The sequence below is a fragment of the Lutra lutra genome, chromosome 1, assembly GCF_902655055.1.
Source record: "Lutra lutra chromosome 1, mLutLut1.2, whole genome shotgun sequence".
Lineage (NCBI taxonomy): Eukaryota > Metazoa > Chordata > Mammalia > Carnivora > Mustelidae > Lutra > Lutra lutra.
In genome coordinates, this window is record NC_062278.1 from 135000428 (window position 1) to 135024078 (window position 23651).

At 45.3% G+C, this 23651-nt stretch overlaps 1 protein-coding gene and 1 long non-coding RNA gene across 3 annotated transcripts; one reads left to right on the forward strand and one right to left on the reverse strand.

Moving 5' to 3' along the window:
- Positions 1 to 149: 149 nt before the first annotated feature.
- Positions 150 to 23348, forward strand: BTD (biotinidase). Its single transcript, XM_047737466.1, has 4 exons — positions 150 to 304; positions 15235 to 15499; positions 20760 to 20909; positions 21889 to 23348. The coding sequence occupies exons 1-4, from the start codon at positions 294 to 296 to the stop codon at positions 23059 to 23061; spliced, it is 1599 nt and encodes a 532-aa protein (XP_047593422.1). The 5' UTR covers positions 150 to 293; the 3' UTR covers positions 23062 to 23348.
- Positions 4811 to 13047, reverse strand: LOC125104709 (uncharacterized). 2 transcript variants are annotated; one of them, XR_007128705.1, is made up of 3 exons: positions 12530 to 13047; positions 10813 to 10971; positions 4811 to 8701 (listed from the first exon to the last, which is right to left on the reverse strand). It is a non-coding gene; the product is annotated as an uncharacterized LOC125104709 (long non-coding RNA). The 2 variants fall into 2 exon arrangements; XR_007128706.1 differs by having other exon boundaries at positions 4811 to 10201.
- Positions 23349 to 23651: the final 303 nt, after the last annotated feature.

Here is a 23651-nt window from a genome sequence, read left to right on the forward strand (position 1 = left end):
TATAAATTGGAACAAATCCCCTGAATTCACATTAACTGGTTTTGCAAAAAGGATACATTCTCAACGGACTGGATTTTGTCCTTTAGCAAAGGGAAAAGTCAACGAGACTGTTTAAACTTGCTTTCACCTTTATATCTTTGGTTCAGGGTGCAACATTCCACTGTTCACTTGGTCAGATGATTGAGCAGAAGTGATGACAGTCCTCCTCCCCAGGATTCACAAGCGCTGGGAGCAACTCCTTGCAATCCAACTGTGATTATAGGATTCTTCTGTGATTTATCCAAGGCCCTTCCATGCAGACTTTGTAAGCATTAACCACATTCTTTATTACTTTCATTGGTGGTAGACATGAAATTTTATTTGTTGGATGTTTTATTGGAATTTTTTGTTTGCTTTTGTTTATCTGTCTATGGAAGGAGGTCAGAGAAGGAATGAGTCTAATTTTTTTTTTTTAAAGAAAAAGCTAACATAATGATAATAGGCTTTCTAAACAGGGGAGCCAGTCATCAAAGTATACAACTGACCTGAGTCTGTTGGGAGAACAGGGAGAGGGGATCAGCATCCCCTTCATTGGGATGGCCTGTGTTTCCTCTAGCAACCTGGGTTGTTTAGACAATCAGGAAGGAGCTTATCAGCCTGGTTAGTGGACAGACACATTCTGTAAGAGGTCCTTAGATTGGGTTGTGACTTAGGGCCATTCAAACCTGAACATAGGGTACCTCAGTTCATTGTCCCTGTTTCCTAGCCTAAGAGATCCGGTAGATCATATTGAGGCCATGCAGTGTTATAAAAGAAGATCAGTTCTTTCTTAAATTTCACAATCCAAATTGTCTCCAGTGGGTTAAAAGGCATGCCGTGGGAAAGTCCTTGGGAACCGAAGAAGCCTAGAGAAGGTCCATTATCAAAAATCGATCCTTACTCCTGGGTGGTGTCCCACACAGCATATGTTGGGAGTTTTGGGTATCCAGGTGACTGGAGGCATCCCTCCAACAAAAGCACTATTGATCACCCTCCCTGCTATAAAGTAAAGGCCCCCCCATAGGAGGGATTGCCTGTGTCCCCTCTCTTCCCCATTGCATTCTAGACTACAAACGGATGCCAGTGAATGGACCAAAATACAGTGTTCTGCCATGCTGCGAAGAACCTGCCATTTCTAACCCATAGAGAACACCAGAAAAGTTTTACAAGGGGAAATTACTCCATTTAGTAACTTAAGTAGTCAATAGAGGACTTTGAAGAAAAACAGTAAAGATAGAAATCCACCGTGATCTAAGCAACATTCCGGCGCATATAGTCCTTACAACCAACTTCCCTAGGAAATGGTCCCCAGTTGGGTTTTAATTTAATTGGGTACTGGTTTCTGCCAGCTCTAAGTAGAATTCTTGTGGCCTGGAGCGGCTAGACCAGAGGTGTGAAGGGGATCATATTAGACTGATGAGGAGGAAACCTTACAGGGAGGGACTCTTAAGAATGGCAGGCGTCCTAGTGACTTAGGGGGCAGTCCCAAGCCTAAGGACAGGAATAAAGAAAAAGAAACAAACAAAAGGACAGGAATAAAGAGAGGGCATCAAGTTTCTGGGTGTTATTACTATTCTGGCCGATGTACTAATTTCCAGCCAAAAGGCAGGCTTTTCCCTCCCCGTAGAGTAGCCACGGGCTGGAGGATTGCAGCCTGAGCAACCCACGTGGAAGTGTTTGACTCAGAGCCAGCAGGCCCCTTGAAACGCCCCTGAAATGAAAGTAAAGGGAAGAGAAGAGGAATTACCCTTCAAATTTGCAGTGAGGCTCAGAGTTCGGATTTTGAAAAGACTCGAGCCCCACGTGGGCTGCCAAAATGATGACATTTGGAAGAATTTGGGGTTCGAGAGCGAATGGCTAAGAATTCTTGAGATGTCTGGTGCAAGAGAGTAATTTTATTATAGCACTGGGACGGGACCCGTGGGCAGAAAGAACTGCCCCAGGATTGTGAGGAGTGACTGATTATATACTTCTACGTTTGTGGAGGGAGCGGGGATAGAGATAAAGTTCCTAAGGAATTTTGAATCAAGGCTTTTAGGACCTTGGGGCATAGGGGCTAGCTGCTGTTAAGATAAGGTTATTTTTAGTCTTTAATAAAATACAAACATGAAGGCATTAAGGCAGCCATGAGTTCCTTGAGGAGAGCCATTACCGTGCATGTCTCAAGGGTCTCCCAGTGGGCTGTCGGCTGGAAGGAGATTTAATTTAACCTGCATTTCTCTTGCCTTGTTCTTCTCATCAGCTTCTAAAGGTTGTAGAAGGCCTCCTGAGGCCCCCAAATTATGGCAGTATGTTTTAATTTCAGTAAACTAACAAGGACACTAAACATCCTTGTGATTATCAAAGCACATAACACCACCTGCACCTGTGAGAGATTATCTCACAAACTTATTTTATCAAGATGGCAAGTGTTTGGTTATCAAATGAAGAAATGAATTAAGGTTATGTGTGATACATTATAGAATGGCTGAAAAGAAAAGTGGCTGAAAGAAAAGAAGAGAAAACTGAAACCAAATATCTCAAATACCAACAAAAAGCAAGCGACGTAACAAAAAAGGGAAATCTATGTAGACTTCTACTTTTAAAAAAATCTGTTTGGGGGGGCACCTGGGTGGCTCAGTGGGTTGGGCCTCTGCCTTCGGCTCAGGTCATGATCCCGGGGTCCTGGGATCAAGCCCCGCATTGGGCTCTCTGCTCGGCAGGGAGCCTGCTTCCTCCTCTCTCTCTGCCTCTCTGCCTCCTTGTGATCTCTGTCTGTCAAATAAATAAATAAAATCTTTTAAAAAAAATCTGTTTTTAAAACCAACATGGAAAACTGAACAGCAGGAAATGTGCTGTAAGCAATACATTAACATAAACAGCAGAAAATAAAATATTTAATAAAATTGTTCTTTGAGGCAAATAGGTGAGATTGATTATTTTTTGCTTCTAGTTAAATTTATGGACTGCAAATTACTAATGCTCAGAAATAGGCTTGAAGCAAAACCAGCAGAAAACATTTTTTTCATTGAGGTGTCAGGGTCAGACTAAAGGCCCCTTAGCAGGGGACGGGCGCTGGGTGTTTTTCCCATTTGCCCTGTGATCTAGAGAAAATTTGGGTTCTGCCCTTGGCTTGGACAGCCAAGCACCTTTGCTCCACATTTGAGTGGTGAGATAGACCCAGACTGGATCCAGAAGCACCCTGGGGCTGAAACTGAAGAAACATTATTTCCCTCTTTTAGCTTTATCTTCATCCATTGTGTGTTTGGTTGTGGGGTTTTGGTTTTTTTTTTTTTTATTTAAATTTAGGGTAGTTTGGCATCAACAATCATTAAATTACTAATAAACATGTTTACTTTGTGTAAAGTGCACCAGAAATGGTGACAACTGTACGTCATGCTATAACAACATGAGAGATTTATCTGAAATAGCCTTGAAACCGTACCGTATTTCTCCATATGCTAGAACTCCACACTTGGGGTGGCCCTTGGGGTGGAGTGGGGGGGCAGCAGCTCTCACTTAGGAAACATTGTACCCGCAGTTAAACATTTCTGTTTTCATGTTTCTTCTGTTTGGCCATTAGCCTTCATTGTAGCACCTTTGTACTTTATTGTTTTGTTTTTTTTTAATCTGTTTGCTGTGTCAGCAAAACAGAGAATCCCCTCTAGGGCAGAATCTCGGACTGATTCACAGGGTTCGGAGTTGAACCGCTGGGGTATAACCCAGATGAGGGACAGCTTCCTGATGAAGAGCTTAAGCTCTTAAACTTCTTTCTGTATCATAACCTTTGAGTTCTTTGGCACTTACCTGTGATTTATTGTTTTATTTACTTTAAAATGTGTTTATATTTAAGATTTGTGACATTGGGCTCCCTGCTCAGCGGTTTCTCTCTGGAATCTGCTGTTTTTATATTCCAGTACCAATCCTACACTATCTTAATTTCTATATATTTTAGAATAAGTCTTATGTTGGTAGGAAAGTCCTTCAACTTTGTGCTTTTTAAACTATCTTGTCTGTTGTTATCAGTGTCCTATGCTGCTATAACTGATTACCACAAACTTAGTGGCTTTAAACAACATTAAGTGTATTATCTTACAGTTCTATAGTTCAGAAGTCTGAAATGGGTCTCCTTGGGATAGTATCAAAGTATTGACAGGATTGTATTCCTTTCTGGAGGCTTTAAGAGAGAATCCGTGCCTTGTTACTTTTCATTTCTTGAGGCTTCCTACATTCTTGGCTCCATTTTCAAGGCGAACAATAGCAAAACCTTCCCATGCTACCGCCCCTCTGGTTCTCCTTCTTATACTTCTTTCACTCATAAAGACACTGGTGATTCCATTGAACCTACTCACGTAAACCAAGATAATCTCCCCATTTTACAGTCAGCTCTTTTTTAAATTTAATTTAATTTTATTTATTTATTTGAGAGAGAGAGTGAGAGAGAGCATGAGAGGGGAGAAGGTCAGAGGGAGAAACAGACTCCCTGCAGAGCTGGGAGCCCGATGCCAGACTCGATCCCATGAGTCTGGAATCATGACCTGAGCCAAAGGCAGTGGCTTAAACAACTGAGCCACCCAAGCGCCCTACAGTCAGCTCTTTAGCAACTTTAATAACCCTTTGCCCTGTAACCAAACGTATGCACAGGTTCGGGGATTAGAATTTGAACATATTTATTTTAAAAAAATTTTTTTAAAGTTAGGCAAATTCTTTTTAAAGATTTTATTTATTTGATGGTGGTGGGGTGTGGCACACGCAGAGGGAGGGGCAGGCAGTAGGAGAGAGAGAAGCAGACCCTCACGGAGCAGGGAGCCCAAGGTGGGGCTCGATCCCAGAGACCCTGGGATCATGACCTGAGCCGAAGGCAGATGCTTACCCAAACGAGCCACCCAGGCACCCAGGAATACAACATTCTTGCCAGCCTTACTTGTCCCTTGGGGGCCAGAGCAGTTTAAATGAAGTCATTGGGCAGGGTTCTGGGGAAAACTGCACTGGCAGATACCCTCTTAGTTCTTCCTCCGGCTCGAAGCTTAGTGGACTTGGCTACCGGAGCTGCGGCGGTCTGGTAGAGAGCCTGTGTCTCCCGACTGTGAATTTTACGAGGTCGCAGGGTGGCGAGAGGAGGCCAGAGGTGGGTATCTGCCCTTCCTCCAGGTTAGTCAGGTTCTGATACAGGCTTAAGCAGTTAGCTCTGATGAAACCGTTTGAGGGCAGGCTGCCCGAAGAACAGAATGCCCTGGCTGCTTTCCCCTTCTCCCTGCCAGAAACAGGAGATTTCTTCCCAGTGCTCACTGTAAGAACCTAGCAAAGCTCCTGGAGCTAAAATTCGCAAAAGCCTGGCCCTCCCGCCATGTGTAGTTCTCTCATTGATCCCCCCGAGCCTCCAAAGTTTGTCTGTTACAAGTTTTTTTTTTGTTTTGTCTTTTTTTTTAAGATTTTATTTATTTGACAGAGAGAGAGAGAACAAGCAGGGGGAGAAGCAGAGGGAGAAGCAGGCTCCCTTCTGATCAGGGAGCCCGATGTGGGGCTGGATCCCCGGACCCTGGGATCCTGACCTGAGCCAAAGGCAGACGCTTAACAGACTGAGCCACCCAGGGGCCCATCAGTTACAGTTTAAGTTTTCATGTGCTAGTCCTTGTTCCCACAGAGGTCGCTGCTCCAGTAAGTGGGGAGTCTCTGCGTCCACCTCTCTGTCTCTCTAATTTTGACTTCAGTTCTCTGAAATCATTAAGAAGACTTGTTGGTTTTTGGATCGTTCAGGTTTTGGCTCATTAACAATAGGATGGCTCCTGCTGGGCTCCTTGTACACCAGACTAGATGCCAGAAGTCTTGGCTGTTTTTTTTTTCTTATGTTTTTCATTTCTTGGCAAAAACAGGGTAACATAGAGGAAAGCATTTTAAATCCCCATTATGTGACCTTCTGTGTTTTTGTTAATTCACATTCTTTTCCAGTCTTTGTTCACCTGTGTACATATTTTATTAGCTATTCGCATTGTAAATATAGAAACGTTTTCATTATATGTTTATTTAGCACGTCTTAGATATCGTCCATCATCAGAGTCTTCATTACTGTCTTTTCAGTGTTTGCTTAATGTTCCACCTGGTATACATACATCAATTTTCATAACTTCATTCATATTGAATATTGTTTGTTTCCAACTTTCACCTGTTGGGAGTCGTTCTTTGCTTTTAGCTGGCATCCATTTATTGAACACTAAGTACTTTACATCATATATTTACATTTTCAACTTAGAGATGAAGAAACAGAAACTTATCACAAATAATCTACTCAAAGTTATGAAATGAGTAAATCAGAGCCAGGATTTGAACTTGGATATGTTGAAACCTCTAAAGCCTGTATTCTTTACTTCCATGGTACACTGTCATTTCAACTAACTTGTTTTTCAAATGACTCCTAAGATAAAGTCCCAGAAGTAGACTTTACAGTGATTCATAAGAGGAATTACAGAGAAGGATTACAGAGAAGTGATTCATAAAAGGAATTGTCAAACTTTTATCCCCCAGTAAAAAATTCATTATCACTTTACTAGTTTACCCTAATTCTTTTTCAAATTTAACACTTTGGAATAGTACCAGTTAATGTTTATTTTGTACATAAGTTTAAAATCTTTCAAAGTATTTGTTGATGATTGTTTTCTTCCCATTTAAATGTGTTTCTGTTCATTGCCTGTTTATAACTGTTGTGTTGATGTTTATATTTTGCATGTAAATTTCTGTCAATCTGTTTCTTCTATTATGTGACCTGCTTCAAATTTTAGAAAGTGGTTTAATCAAGTATCTGATATCAGATTCTAATTTATGCTAGTTTTCCTATCATTCAATAGTAAACTCTTGATTTTGAGTTTATTTTGGTATATGGCCCAAGATATTTAAACTTAATTCCAAATTGCTTGTAATTCAGGGTGCCTGGGTGGCTCAGTCAGTTAAGCATCTTCGTTTGGCTCAGGTTATGATCCCAGAGTCCTGGGATTGAGTCCCATGTCAGGCTCCTTGCTCAGGAGGGAACCTGCTTCTCCCTCCCCCCACCTAAATTAAATAAATAAAATCTTTAGAAAAAATTGCTTGTAATTCAGTCATCCCAATATCACTTATTCAGTCAGTCAAATGCTTCCTTCCCTTGTTATGAGTGCAGGAGCATAAAAAGAATGTAGGCTTTTGAACAAAATCAATTTGGGTTAAATCCTGGCTCTGGATATTGATCCCCTTCGAGTTTAGGAGTAATCTCTTTCCAAAGAAGAGCTAGACTATTCACTGCTTTGCCCCCAGTGCCAAGGAATGTAGCCCCAGCCTATTGTGGAAGATTCTGAGACCTTTTTATCTAACTCCACACTTCCACCAGCCTCAGAAAGCCCTGAGCTTGGAAGACTTGGACCCTCATGTCAAATAAAGCTGGAGGACATGGGAGGGCCAGTCAAAGGTCTGCCCTCCAGAGGGTCTGGAGGGCATCAGGCCCCACGGGACTTGTGTTAGTAACCAGGATGCAGCTGTGGCCAAGCTGGGACCTTTGCCAGAGGCACACGTGTAATTACCAATCTAACCAAAGCAGAAGAAGATAAACCCCTTTGGTGCCTCCAGGAAGAAAGAGAAAGGTGGAGAGGCTGACCATTTCTCTACACCTCTACCACACCATGGGTGGAGAAGACAGCCAAGTTAGTGAATAGGCTGGAAGGTCACTGTCATTCTCGCCGGTGCACTGCCCTGTAACTGAATACCACTGACCACCTGCCTACGTCGTGGGTCACACATACATTCTCACCATGCTCGTGTCAAGAGTCTCCTCTCTAGATACTCAGAACCCATAGCATTTGGACCCATTTGTCCACCTTTTGCTGTTGGTGATCTTGACTGTGCCTCCCCCAAACATATACCTCCTGGCTTCTCCACAGGAGAAAGTCGGTGGACTTTGGCATGTTTTTTCTAGTGCTGTGTTTTGTTTTCGCTTTTGTTGTTGTTTTCACATTTCCTGCTATCATTCACTTTCAGTGTTTCCAGGCTATTTTATGAAGGATTGTTCTTTTGCCCTGGGGACCAGGGTCCCCGGGCTGTAGCACTCACCCCGTTGTTCTTCACAGGATCCAGGGCATCTGCACCGTCGTGCTGGTCCTGGGATCTGGTTTTTCACTCCAGAGCTCTGGCACATGAGAGCACAGGGGCGATGGACTCGTGGTGATGTCTCACCCGCTCCAGCCTTAGAGATGTTGTGTCCAGACCCTTAGTAATCACAAAGAGCCTTTACGTTGCCCACATATCTGAGCACCTCTCCCTGGAAAATTTGACCTGTGGTTTTGGGACATCATGTTTTCCATGCACTGGCTGTGTTTCTCCTAGATGTCCAGCCTTCAGGTCTTCATTGTCTAGAAGGTGGTTCTCCCAATGACTCTAATTTCCAACAAAGAAGTGGAAGAGAAACTTCCCAGGGGCTTTGAAAAACAATTCCATGCTGACAGTCATTGAGGCTCATTTCAGAGAAACTGATGATCATTCTTGGAGGATGAAGAAGGCGAAGGCTCACTGGAAGCTATAAATATTCCAGAAGAGCAGAGTGGCTGCAAGTGGCCCCGTCATTCTTTTCTCTGAAGACTGACTGGCGGCGGAAGAAGCCTTCTCTGGCTCTTTCCTTGCTCCCTGGTCAAAGTCTTCGGAACACGGTGTAAGACTTCCATCCTCAGTGATTCAGTTTCGACCCCTAAGGATTTCAGATATGTTTTTGAGAAGGAAACCGATACATTTTGGCCAAACATAGGTGATTTTTCTTATCTATAAATGTACAATTTAAATGTATAGATGGAGTCTCTATTTATATAACAAAATATCTGTGTTGTTCTTGTTTTATTCTTTTAAAATCAGGAACTTTATTTAAACAAAGGAAAACCATTCACAACCTGGTTCTACAATGATGTTCCTGTTAAGACCAAAGACAAGAATTGAATCCTTTAGCTGACATGGACCTAGTTGTTTCGGGAGTTTTTTTTTTTTCCTTTGGTTTGAGTATTTAAATACTTTGTGGCCCATTTTCACTAAATATGGTGGAAACACTTGGAAGTCTGCCCAATTGGGGAGGCACCCGGGAAATAAAGGTGATGGTTCAGACTCCTGTCTTGGACAGTGAGGGAAAGACAGGAGTCAGAATATAGGATCTCTGTGCCTTTAACTTGTAGCCCAGCGACATTCTAAGCGTGACCCCATGCCCTGAGCATCAGCATCATCAGTCAGCTAGGAACTTGTTAGGGAATGCAGATTCTCAGGCCTGGTCCCACACTGGCTGAATCAAAACTCCCAGGCACGGGGATCTATGCGGGCAAGCCCTCTGGGTGACTCTGAAGGCACGCTAGCATTTGAGAGCCCCCGTGAATCTCTCTTTCTGCCACAGTTAAACTGGAGTCTGCCCAGTGGTCTCTGAAGGTTTGACTGATAAATGGCCCCAGTTCTTCAGTATGTGCTGGGGGGAGCTGGACCAGGAGCCAGGGGGCCTGGTTTCTACCCTATTCACTACTAACTAGTGCCAGAGTTTTCCCTCACCTGGAGACTAGAATTTTACCCTTTGGTTTCATGCTTTATGCAACAGGATGAGAAACTGAAATGATGGCTGTTAAAATGATTTGAAAATGTTAGCCTGTGACATGTAAAATCGTCGATATAAAATGTTGTCCCTATAGAACCCTTAACTCAGCTAGATTTCCCTTTTCATTGTGCTGCCTGTCACCGGGTAGATGGGCTGTTTCACTCTGCACATCCAGTCACATCCTATGGAGGGTACCACTGTGAGAGAAGAAATTGCAACAAATTCAGAACTTGTGAATATAGAAGATGCCCTAGGTCCTGGAAGCATGGCAAATAAAAAACAACTTTCATGAGGCCCACATCTGGGAAAATTTTTTTTTCCTGTTTTTCCACTGTAGAAGAGATAGATGAAGTGTTATAAATGAAAAGGAGAAGGAAAGGAGGAAAAACACCGTCCATTCACTGCTTAGGAATCCCTTTGCTCTGTTATTGACAAGCAATCCGACCTAGGTTGACTGTCCTGTTTGTCCACACGGTGGCAGTGGTGAACTGGTATACTTGGTCTCCGCTGGGACTCTTTCTGTTCACCCAAGAAAATGAAAAAGAAAGTGCCTTCTTGCATTAAACACTTGGGCATTTCAGGAAGAAGTTTTATTTGACTTAAATTATGAAGGTAATTTCCCATCTGAGGAAAAAGAGAGATGACTTATAGTTAGGTTCAAGTGTCAACAATCCTTCAAGTGCTCATTGGATATCCTAAGATAAACTAGTTAACGTGACACAAATAGGCCCTCATCAAAGGTCTGGTCCGGAGTTACATTTCTGTATGTCACTCTCTTTTTGTAAGTTAATGGGTGGGATTTTCTAAAAAGTGAAATCACAACTTAGCAGGTCAGTTCACAGGACTGGGTAATTTATTCACTGTTTTGAGTTCAGCTTTGACTGTTGACATCATCGTCACCTGCCACTCACAAGTGTTTACACTTGACATTTCCGATGGAGACATCAAAAGTCTTGAAGGTGGATAGGTTTGCATGAAACTGTCCAAGCTAATACCACTATGGGGCTTCCTATTCCAGGGGCCAGTCATAGAGGAGCTCACGACTAGCAGCAGCGGAGGGAAGAATCAGGAAACAAGAGGCTTTCTAGGAAATAAAAGGTCTCTTGGGACTTCTTTAAATTCAGAGTCTGTAAATTAGGTGGAGGTTGGACATTATTTCCCCTTATGTAAAAGGATCTAAACAAGGATATCATGACAGTCACGAGAATAAATTTTTAAACCATTTGGAAACTCACAGTGTCTTTGGAGGCATTCTCTCAGATATACACGGAAGCATAGACCGTGCTGGTTCCTTAAGGACTTGGCAGGTCCCTCCGGCTTTGTTCCACAGGATATGCCATTTCCTTTGCTGACTTTTCCTGCCTCCTTTCCCAGTCCTGGGACTGTTATTCTCCCTGACAAGTCAAGAATGACACGATCTTTTATTAAAATGATCAGTAGTTCTATATATAAATTTCTAAATGTCTATGCCTGCCTCTGAAATTATCTTATTAAGAGCACCTTAATAATAGTCCTTTCATTTTATTGCAGAAGATACTATTGTAATAGTATGGTGAGGAAGGAAATACAGCTAATTATCGAGATGAATCACTTAGCAGGGTGGAACTATAAGTTCACATGTATAAAAATAACTAGCGATTGACATGTTACCAAATTTCCATCAAATAGATTGCCATATACTTTAGATGTTGATTTCTTTTTCTCACGATACCAAGAACCTTCCTGACCAGGATTAGGGTTGGAAGAATATTTTTCATGGGGAAATGAGAAGCAGGGGCTTCTCTGGGCAGTTAAAAATGTCACTCCAGCAAATCTCTGCCCACCCCGTCGGTGAGTTCCTGCCTCCCGGCTCATGCCTGTTGGCACGCTGTGAAGTCTGGCTTTTCTGTTGCAGGGTGTCACTGGAAGACTTGGAGCACAGGAGTGTCATGATTGACTTGCGCTTGAACTGGCTCTCATGAGCTGCTCCAGCAAGAGGAGAATGGGAGAGGACAGGGCAGCTGCAGGGGGCTGTGAGAGCCCAGGGAGCAAGGCCTGCATTGCGTATGACTTCATTTTTTGCTGCCTTCCTCCGCCCCTGGGCCAAGCCCACTGCTCTCCTTGCTGTGTGTGTTTTGTTTTGTTTAAGATTTTATGTTTATTTGACAGAGAGCGAGCATGAGCACACAAGCAGGGGGAGCAGCAGAGGGAGAAAGAGAAGCCCGATGCAGGGCTCGATTCCAGGGTCCTGGGATCATGACCTGAGCTGAAGGCACATGCTTAACCAACTGAACCATCCAGGTGCCCCATCTCCTTGCTGTTTCCTGAAGCTACTCAGCGAGTTCCCACCTGGGCCTTCTGACCCAGCTGTTCTCTCTGCCTAGAACACCCCCCAAACCCCAACCCCCGACCAGGCATCCACATGGTCTCCTCTCTGACCTCTGGCAGACCTCACTTCACAGGGGCCTTCTGTGACCTTCCTGTCTAAAATCGCCCCCACCCAGGACAAGCCCTCCCTGGCCCCTTCCCTGCCTTTATTTCTCCTTTGCGCTTGCTGCTGTCTGACATCCTAGGGATTGATTTGATTGTGGTCTGTCTCCCCATCCATCCTGAGGGGTGCTGGCTGGGAAAGGGCCTAGCTTGCTCAGGGCTGTGCCCAACACTGCCACCTGCGTCTGGCTCACAGTTGGGTGTCCCATGGATGTCTAAAGTGAGCACCCTCCCGGCTCGGCTGTTTTCCTGGCAGGGGGATTCGGGGCACCTCGTGGGCCCACGCCCCCTTCTCAGAGGGTTACAGTGAGCAGAGTGGATGAAGCAGGGTACACTGCTTCAGGGTACATGACAGATGCACTGTCACCTAGACGGGGGCCTTGGCACCAGGCTTTCCTGCAGTTTGAGCCTACCTGTCAAACGCCCTCCAGTGGAAGACGGTATGAATCAACCTTTTCAGGCTTAGCATATACCCCTACTCACCATTTTGTTTAGGGTCCAGGTTCGGGCCAGCTCTAGAGATCTGTTGCCGGGTTTGCAAGAAGGCGAGGACTTCCAGAACTTTCTTCTTCCCAGGCAGCCCCTACACCCTCCCCAGCCCACCTGTGCTTTCCGTTGTGAGCCAGCCCCTGGTAACCACATCTGGATGATGTCTTGCCCCTTTATAACTGTGCCCCCTTTCCTACCTGGTTTGCCCTTCGAAGTGTCTGCGTTTGGCCTTGTTTGGTTTTTCCTGAGACATTTGTTAGTGCCAAATAAAGAGGGAAAGCCAGCGTTTGCCAATCTGGTTTAAATGACTGCTGTTTCCCCACTCTTCAAGAAGGGCAAACTGTTGTAGCTATTTTTATCATAATTACTCATTCTCTCCTAGCTCGTTAAGCTCGTCTCTTTCAAGTGTGAACACCTGGTAGACTCTTCCTAACCTCTTATTACGGACCTACCACACAAATGGTTGCCATGTATAGCTCTCCTACCAGGCACCTTTTGTAAATAATCTAAATTTTATTTTCTTGAAACAGAAAGAAATATGCTATCTTGCCGGCGCCCCAGTTTTCTGGTTTTACTGTGTGGCAGTCCTGAGACTTAAATACACGTCCTCTGTCCCCAGGTAAATTGGTGACACACCACTCTTAGCTGAGAACAGCTCTGGCCCCCAGGAACTCCTGACCTGGCTCTACCAGGCCCTGGTTCATACAACTCTCCCCACCCCCAGCCTCAGTTTCCCTACCTCTTCGTGAGGCCATTGCCTAATACTTGAGAAATACAGGGAATGTGTCTTTGAAGGTGAAAGTACCCCCCCCCCAGACCACTCCCCATTATCATCATTATGGAGCCAGAGGGGGGAATGGAAACTAGATTTTGAGGCTGTTAAAATTATTCCTTGCTGGTCTTCAGAGGCAAAATTCAGATAAGAGAGCTTATCAATTATACTTTTGTTTCTTACTCAGAAACTCATGACTGCTAACTAAAAGGCGCCTTGTTCTAATCTTCAAACATTGTTCAGTGTCCCAGATGAATGGCAACAAGTCCCGGGGTTTGGTATTTGGTGTACTTACTCCCTGGGGTGAGGAGTAACAGCAGGAGAAGGGAGAGGGGTGGGCGGGATGAGCCCTGCTCAGCCTGAGAAGTGTTTGCTTTTGCAAGGATCCTGCCTGAGCATCCCTTGTCATTGTTCCGTTGTTGAAAATACTTGGGGCTATTTTTGTTTCTGGGCCGTTTAAGAGAAAAATAAGAGGAAATTTGCAGCCTGGAGAGTTTGGTTTTAAAATGCAAACACGGGAGTTATGAGTCAGAATCGGACAGGGTGTCCGTTGTCTTTTTAAAAAGCAGAGATAGGATTCCTTGATTCATCTCTGTTATCTTGATGTTTAATCTGGATTCCTGGGCACTTGGTCAGCCCCACAACCTCTCCACAGAGCAAGTGGCCCGGCCTTGGCAAGGCCCCTGGTAAATCTGTGTGTAGGGGGAGGGCCTTCAGGTGGGAGGCCAGGCTGTTTTTCAAGGGGGAATTGGACGATTCAGTGTAATGCCTGACCATTGAGGGAAATTGGAAGGGGAGGTGAACCATGAGAGACTATGGACTCTGAAAAACAATCTGAGGGTTTTGAAGGGGCGGGGGGTGGGAGGTTGGGGGAACCAGGTGGTGGGTATTGGAGAGGGCACGGATTGCATGGAGCACTGGGTGTGGTGCAAAAACAATGAATACTGTTACGCTGAAAAGAAATAAAATAAATAAATAAATAAATAAAAACTCCGTTCTTGGGAAAAAGAGCACACAGAAGTGTCGTCGTCAGTGACCTAATTTACTTCTAATCTCTTATGGTAACACCCACAAAGCTGTGTTTACTTTCTAGAAAAGTCTAGAATATTTTCTAGAAAATTCTAGTTTATTTTCTAGAATATGGTGTTTTACTGCTGTAAAAGGATTATATTTCCAAATGGATACACTTTGGAGCAAGAGTTCTGGAATCGCAGAGACAGAGGTTGAGAAGATGATGATGTACACTATACTTGTCAAATTCAGGAAGGAGGGGAAAAAATGCTTTGATTGGGAGACTTCTTCTTACCTGCCCATAACGGAGAATAGGTACTGGCACTTAAGTAGAAGTCAGCAGCTTCTCCGCACCAAAGAAAGAATCCTGTGCTAAGGACTTACCCTTTATATTCAGTACCGACCAAAGGAAGGCAGGGAGAATTTTAATCCATGGAATCTTCCTGGCCAGGAAAGCTGAGCTGTATTACCGGGATCACAACAGTCAGAGCTGGCGTAGAGGGTCCACCTGCCGGTGTGTAGAGAGGACAGGTGGTGGGATGTGGAATAGGCCCCCGAATTCTGTAAAATAATCATAGTCATCATTCTTGCCTAAAACCTAAGTGTGTGGCTGGGAAGGTGAGTAGTGACGTGCTCGTGTCTTGCTGAACCCCAGGTTAGAAAATCGTGGCCAGTGCTTGTTCTGTTTTGGAAACGTTCTAAAACCAGACTCACAAAGCAAGCCATGTTAAATGTCGCCTGCTACGTGTTTGGAGAGAAACACATACTCTTTTATTAGGCACATGAAAAAAATCTTTGAGCTGCAGTGTCAGGCGGGAGCTTTAATTGCTGGGACTAATAAATCACAGCTGCAAAAGTTACATTCTTGGCAGGATTCTTTATTCAGCTGTTTCTCCTTTGCCTCCTTACGTTCCAGATTTACGGTCTGCATTATGTCTGGGGTCGGCCGCCAGCTTGCTCTTTTCCTCTGCGGCTGCTACGTGGTTGCCCTGGGAGTCCACGCCAAGGAGCCACGCGTGGCCAGTCACCACGAGGCTGAACACTACATGGCCGCCGTGTATGAGCACCAATCCATCTTGACCCCCGACCCCCTGGCTCTCATGAGCCGCAAGCAGGCCTTGGAGCTGATGAACCAGAACCTCGACATCTATGAGCAGCAAGTGATGATCGCAGCCCAAAAGGCAAGGAAAGCTCCGGGGCGGACCCCCACCAGCTTGTCCGGTAAAACAGGGCAGCTCGCTCTTTGGTCAGTGGTTCCCGCAGGCCCTCTGGAAAACTAGTCCAGCTGGTAAAGCTGTCTCAGTGGTCCATGCACCAGCCAGCCGCCGCAGCCCTCAGGAGCCTGTGAGAGGTGCAGAATTTGGGTCCCGCCCAAGATCTGCTGAATCGATAGACATTGTACCAAGGCCTCCCGGTGCTGCTTTGCTCCTCATATCTGAGAAGCCTGGAACTAACCCCTGGCTCTCAGTGTGGCTGTGCAGAGGGACTGCTTGTCCAGTGGGTGCCTGGTCTCGTGCTCACAGAGTTGGAGGGGGTGTGAGCTGGGCCCCGGGATTTTTTTTTAAGGCTCCCCAGTGGAATCCCATGCACAGAAAAATCTGGAAACTAAGCAGGGACGGGAGTCTCTCACGCTCTCTGAGGCACTGAAAATAGTAAGCATCCGCAGGACTGCTGTTTCCCACCTTCTGATTATTTGGGGCTCGTTTCTGGTCCCTGTTCCAGACCATGAGCAGGCTGAGAACTCAGTGCAGACAGAACGGAGATGGACAAAGGGAGGTCGGTGCCAGCCTTTGTGAGGGCTTCCTGCTTGGCCCACAGGCACTGTTCCCGCCAGGAAGGGTGGGGCTCAGGGGGAAATCTGGGTGCCAGATGTGACTGCAAGAAAATGCCCTGTTGGGAAACCCATCACCGAAGGGGAGTTTGGGCTCTGACCCGGTGGTGGGGAGCCCAACTGCGTGAGGAGGCCCTACCTGGTGGGAGGTGAAGCCCATGTGAGCACAACCTCCTTCCTCCCAGACTATAGAAGCCAGAAAGGGTGAGGCCCATAGGCCCTGCCCCAGGTGGTCCCTGTGTTTGTTCTGGGAGGTCAGGGGTCCTGGAACAGCCACTCTCTAGTGCTGCGTTTTAAAATTCTAACCCATTATGTGTGTGTGTATGTGTGTGTGTATAAAATTATTTTATTTAAATTTTTTCTTAAATATACACATATAGAGGTGCCTGGGTGGCTCAGTTGGTTGGGCGTCTGCCTTCGGTTTGGGTCATGATCTCATGGTTCTGGGATCGAGGCCTGCTTTGGGCTCCCTGTTCATGGAAAGCCTGCTTCTCTTCTCCTTGTTTTTGCTCTCTCTCACTCTCTGTCTCTCTCTCAAATACATAAATAAAATTTTTAAAAAATATATACACATATATAAAACTAAGATTGGAAGGGAACTTGAAGACCTGGTCTAGATTCTTCTGATGGGAGACATTCCTCAAAGTTCAAAGCCCCACATCCAGCTTCTCCCTGAGCACCTTGTGTAGCCCAGCACTCCCTGTCTCCTGAGAGAGTGGGGGCTTCTGGCAAGGTCTTCCTTTCAATGAACAATCGGCTTCCCTGCAACTGCTTCCCATCATTCTGCCTTCTGAGCTAAACAGAGCAGACCGAGAGCCTTATCCTGGCGGCCATCTTCCACAGATCTGAGGACATCGGTCATGACCCACCCCCACCCCACAAACTCAGTGTCTCTCCCCCAGGCTGTATATCCCTTCTACCAAAGACTTCCCTGATGCTCTGTGTGCCCAGAGCTGTAGGAAGTTCTCCCTATGCTGTCTGACAAGGGCAGTCTTGTGTGAGACGTTGACTCCGGAAAACCGTTGGTAGACACGTCTCACTGTGGACTCATGAGGCATTCGCTGTCCGCTCACACTCCTGAGCCTTTTTTCCATACACAGACACACGTGCTGCCAATCGCCACTCTGTCCTTATGAAGTTAATGTCTCTAACCTGAGCATCTGACTTCATGTTTATGCTGGGAAGTGTCCTCATTCCAGCCTGGTGGGCTATTTGGGGATCTTTACGGACATCCTGCCTATCAGTTACCTTCACGTCATTCACACATTTGATACACACCTCACTGAGGTCTACGCTGAAGTCAGTGTAAAAAAATCCCAGGTTGTGCCCTCAGATCTGCCGATGACAGAGATCCACTCCAGAGCATTCTATGCAGAGGTGCTCACCAGCACGGGGCTGAAGCGTCAGCCTCCTGCTTCTCCATCCTGCCCATAAGACTGCCCTAAGATGTTTGCAAATGCCCTACTGAACCCCAGACACCACCCCTGCCTACCGATAACCTGCCCCTGAAGGAAACCTAGACACCATGTTCTTGTTGAACCCAGGCCGGCTGCAAGGCTTCCTTCCTTCTCTGTGTGTGGCCCAAAGGCAGGGGTGAAGCGGCTGATCTGATCATTTTTAGTGCTTCCACATCGCTCGGCTCCCTTGCGTGGTTATACGTGTTAAAGCAACTTCTAAGACACATGGCTGCCAAGCATGTGTCAAACTTTTATATCAATCTTGCTACAAGGCAGGGGTCCCCGAAAAAGCCAATGGAAGTATCTCTCTCTTGGTAGAGGTATTTGTGGAGAAGAAAGGAGTCCATCTTAAAGCTACTGGGCTGCTCAGTCAGCTGGGTTGGCAACCTTAATTCCTCAGGAGTTCTTGATCTCATGGAGGTCTGTCAGAAAAGTGCTCATTTATCAGGAGTGCTGACTGCTTTCTAGAGGGAGTGGTAATCACATTAGACCCCAAGTTCTGTCCTGGCTCAGGTTTGGTTCCTCTTCTTATTCCTGGAAAATAGGTACTTCAGGAAATGCAATTTAACCTCAGTATGAATCTAATATGTATCCATAATTTAGGTGCTCTTGACAAGGGAACCATTCAGTGTTCTCAGAGTTTTCTTTTTAATAAGGGAGAACTTGTGTCCAAGTGTAATTTTCAAGACGTTAAGAACATGACTCCAATACAAATGCAGGATGGGCATGTGTCAAAGCTGTCATTTAACTCACTGATGAATAAAGAAATCTATAAGATGGTAAAGCTGGTTTAGAAGAGCACCTGAGGAGCAGAAGTGTGTTCACCAAATGAATGTTGAAATGAATTTGCGAATCAGTACAAAACTGGCTAATGTCCTATGGGGCAAGGCAAGGATCATCTCTGAGGTTATTTGTTATTTCATCTTCTATGAAATAACAAAGCCCAACAGTGACACATTCACTGGGTCAGTCATCCTTGATCCTGTTAACCAGTCCCCTGGCATGTGTTAGAAAGGCAAACATTCTTCATCCTGCTTTATTTCCCAGTTTGCAATGACTTTGCTTTGCAAGGTGCGACCAGATGACCAATGTCTCCTGGAAGGAGTATACATGGGCCTCATCTTTCTGGAAAGCTATTTGGCAGTGTAAAGAACTGAAAACTCTTCATATCCTAAAGCCAGTATTTTCACTTATAAGACTTCATTCTAGGGGTGCCTGGGTGGCTCAGTGGGTTAAAGCCTCTGCCTTTGGCTCAGGTTGTGATCCCAGAGTCCTGGGATCGAGCCTCACATCGGGCTCTCTGCTCAGCAGGGAGCCTGCTTCCTACTCTCTGCCTGCTTCTCTGCCTACTTGTGATCTCTGTCTGTCAAATGAATAAATATAAAATCTTTTTTTAAAAAAAGAGTTCATTCTAAATAAATAATCAGAGATCCAAAGACTTGTGAACAACACTCAGCAAGTGTTTTAAGCCCCCTGAATGCAGACGGTCACCAGAAGTTGGGAACAATACAGACAGATGTCCACTGATAATGGATGAGCTGGGGTGGCTCCTTAAATAGAATGTAGCCATGGCAAATGGTATTTCTGAAGGTAGCTGTGCAGTCTTGAGGTTCTAGGTAGTGGGAAAAGTCAAGATGGAAAACATGTCTTTTATTATTTATAATAAATATTTAATAACTCAATTATACACCGAGAAAAAATGAAAAACTAAACTAATATTAACTAGTATTTTGTTTTCTGAGTTTCCTACAGTTAAACTTTCGAAGCTTTCTTAACCAGAAAAAAGTTCGTAGTGCATTCCAGAAATAAGTGACTCACATTGCCTCTTATTTGAGATTATTCATACCTTCACTGCCTTCCTCCTCCACCTTTCACGTTGACATTTTAAGCTGTATGTGGAGAGCAGCAGGAGAAGGAGGCCCTGCTGCTGAGAGCCCAGGGCACCCCACTTGTTTGGATTTCATTAGGTTACTGCAGACACCGCAGGTGCCCTAGGGTACCTAGACGTCATGGAGCTGAGGGTGTCTCCAGGTGTGGGACAAAGCCTGTGGGGTGGTTAGAATTCTGAAGGGAGCGTCCTCATTCCCAGGTGGAGACCTGCAAGTAGAGAAAATCCTTATTTCTATGCCGAAATCAACACACTTGACTTTTACCCAGCAGCCCAGAAGGTCCCAAACTTGGCTGCACATTAGAGTCACCGGGGAGGGGCGCCTGGGTGGCCCAGTCAGTTAAGCATCAGACTCTTGATTTTGGCTCAGGTCATGATCTCAGTGTTGTGAGATGGAGCCCTGCCTTGGGCTCCCTGCTCAGTGCAGAGTTCGTTTGGGATTCTTTCTCTCCCTCAGTCTCTGCCCCCCCCCCCCGAAAAAATAAATAAAGTCTTAAAAAAGAAAAGAAACAAACACCTGGAAACCTTTTTACAAACACTGTGTGGTCAGACCCAGTCAAATGAAGCAGACTTTTTAGGAGTGGGGCCCAGCGTGCTTTTTTCCAGAAGCTCCCCATATGATTAAGATGCGTGATGAGAGGGGCTCCTGGGTGGCTCAGTGGGTTAAACTTCTGTCTTTGGCTCAGGTCATGATCTCAGGGTCCTGGGATCGAGCCCCGCGTCGGGCTCTCTGTTAGTCCGAGAGCCTGCTTCCGCCCATCTCTCTGCCTGCCTCTCTGCCTACTTGTGATTTCTGTCAAATAATAAAGTCTTAAAAAAAAAAAAAAGATGCACAATGAGTGGAAACCGTGGGACTGGAGACACCCCTTCTGTGACCAAGCCCAGTATTCGAGGCCTCTGTACTGTGTCCCATCCTCCACTCCACCACCAGGAACTCCACGCCCCTCCTATCTGCTTGGCAAATGCCCGCTTTCCGTTCCCCTCTCCCTCATTCCCTCCTTCCCTGACACGACCCCAGGTGTGCTTAATGGTGGTTTCTAAAGCCCTCAGCCTTGGTTCCCTCACAACTAGGCCAAGTGAGACGGCTTCCCCGAGATTAAGATCCCTGAGGAGAGTCCAGCCACCCTGTTTATACCCCTGGTTCCTGGCACGGAACAGCAGCTTGATGGGGGTCAGACGAGTGAACGAAAGAATGAACAAATGAAAGGAGGGAGGCTTCCTGTTACCCAATGACATGCCCTACTTCGATGTTTCTGACTTTACAGGGCGTACAGATTATAGTGTTTCCAGAAGATGGCATTCATGGATTCAACTTTACAAGAACATCTGTTTACCCATTTTTGGACTTCATGCCATCTCCCCGGTTGGTCAGGTGGAACCCATGCCTGGAGCCCCACCGATTCAATGACACAGAGGTACGTGAGGGTCCCAGCCTTCCTCCTCAGTAGGCAGAAGGCACAGAGAGATAAACCCAGCTCGGGGCCAAAAGCCAAGACATATTAAATCAAGCTGAAAGGAGACCCTAGGATCCTAAACAGGAAACCCAGGTTCCCCAAACTCCCTAGGCTATATATTCATTTAGTTAGAGGATGTCTAGTACTATGGGGCCTTTACTCATCTCTAGATTGTTCTATTTATTAATTACACAAGAAATACATGAATATACACTTAGAAAACAAACAAGTCAGTCAGAAGTAAAAAAAGAAAAGAAAGTCACACACCCCACCCACTGCCTATTTCTCTTCCTAGAGAAACTGCCACCAACAGTTTAATGTGCATCCAACTATATTCTGCACATTTCGTAGTTACTGACTTCCTGTTTTTTAGCATGCTCTATGCTTTTTAAAAGAAACTTTGCTATTATTTTGCAATGATTGTCCTTATACACATATTTTTGTAAAAATGTCTAAGTTTTTCTATGAGGGGAGATTCCTAGAATTGGAATTTCTCAGCTACAGGATATGCACATTTTAAATTATTTTGAGGAGTACCAAGTTTCCCTTTTAAAAGCTCTTTCACTTTACTTCCCTAGTAATAGTTGGAGTGCCTGTGTTCCCACCTTTTGGTCAATGTAAGATAGAATCATCTTTGGAATTTTTGCCAATCTTATGTAGGTTCAAAATGATCTCTCGTTATCTTAATTTGCATTTTGTCATTGCTAATCTGGTTGGGTATCTTCTCAGATGTTCATATTTGTTTTTCTATGAATCAACTCTTTATATCCCCTGCACATACTCTGTATTTTTTTTTTTACTGATTTATGATAGCTGTTTACATATTATCGATAAAATATAGCTACTTTTCTATTTTAAAATTATTTCTAATTAAAATTATAAGACAGAAGGCAGGATTTAAAAAATAAATTTAAAACATGTATACCTTCTTTTTCTTTAGGTCCTCCAGCGCCTGAGTTGTATGGCCATCAAGGGAAACATGTTCCTGGTGGCCAATCTCGGGACGAAGCAGCTTTGTCATCGCAATGACCCGGGGTGCCCAAATGATGGAAGATACCAGTTTAACACGAATGTTGTGTTCAGCAATAATGGAACCCTTGTTGACCGCTACCGCAAACACAACCTCTACTTTGAGGCAGCTTTCGATGCCCCTCTCGAAGTGGATCTCATCATCTTTGATACCCCCTTTGCTGGCAAATTTGGAATCTTCACCTGCTTTGATATATTGTTCTTTGAGCCTGCCATTAGGCTCCTCCAAGACCCTGAGGTGAAGCATGTTGTGTACCCAGCTGCCTGGATGAACCAGCTCCCGCTTTTGGCGGCCATTCAGATTCAGAGAGCTTTTGCCATTGCGTTCGGCATCAACTTTCTAGCTGCTAACATCCACCACCCAACTCTGGGGATGACTGGAAGTGGTATACACAGCCCTCGGAAATCCTTTTGGCATCATGACATGGAAGATTTCAGAGGTCATCTTATAATAGCACAAGTAGCCAAAAATCCGCTGGGTCTCATTGGTACGGAGAATGCCACGGGTAAAATGGACCCGTCCCACAATAAGTTTTTAGAACTCTTGGCAGGTGACCCATACTGTGAAAAGGATGCTCAGGAAGTCCACTGTGACAGAGCTACCAAATGGAACATGAACGCTCCTCCCACATTTCACTCGGAGATGATGTATGACAATTTCACCCTGGTCCCTGTGTGGGGAAAGGAAGGCTACCTCCGTGTCTGTGCAAATGGCCTCTGCTGTCATTTACTTTACCAGAGGCCCGCTTTGTCCAAAGAATTGTATGCCCTGGGGGTCTTCGATGGTCTCCACACTGTTCATGGCACTTACTACGTTCAAGCCTGCGCCCTGGTCAAGTGTGGGGGTCTTGGCTTTGACACTTGTGGGCAGGAGATCACAGAGGCCACGGGGAGATTTGCGTTTCACCTGTGGGGGAACTTCAGTACTTCCTATATCTTTCCTCTGCTTCTTACCTCAGGGATGACCCTGGAAACCCCTGATCAGTTTGGCTGGGAGAGTGACTACTCTTTCCTGAGGAAGAGGGGACTGTCCTCTGGCCTGGTGACAGCAGCTCTCTACGGGCGGCTGTATGAGAGGGACTAGGGCCGTGTGGGGTGGGTGGCTCTGCCCTTTCCCAGGCTGCCGCTCAGGAGCCCTGGGACCACCTCTCCGCCCCAGACTACCATCGTGGCAGCTGTGGGACAAAGTAGGAGAGGCTGATTCCCCCAGTGGCTTTTCCTCTTCCACGTGAATTATCGAGTCTTTTCTGGCAGTCTCTGCTCACATTTATTGTTTCCAAGTCACATCTTCCTCCAGCCAATCTCTCATTTCACAGTTGGTTTTTAGAACTAGAACAATAAATGTCAGTTGATAGTTTACACACCCACAAAGCGGTGGGTTTTGTGTGTGTTTTCCCCGTTCTTGTTCATCAAGTGACACCCAGGACACACAAGTATCTCACGTATCTCAAACCGTATGGCAAAGGTGAGAAACAAACTCCCAAAGCAAAAGCTGTATTAGAAATGGCTGCGTGGGCCCGTTTCCATTCTGGATGAACAGAATTCTGTCCAGAGGAAACAGTAATGCCAGAGCTTTCAGCAACATCAGAAAGGTGCATCTTGAAGCAGCACTTAAAAATAGAAGGGAAGTTTTCCTTCCATCTGTCTTTCTGTCAGTAAATGGAATGTGTCAGG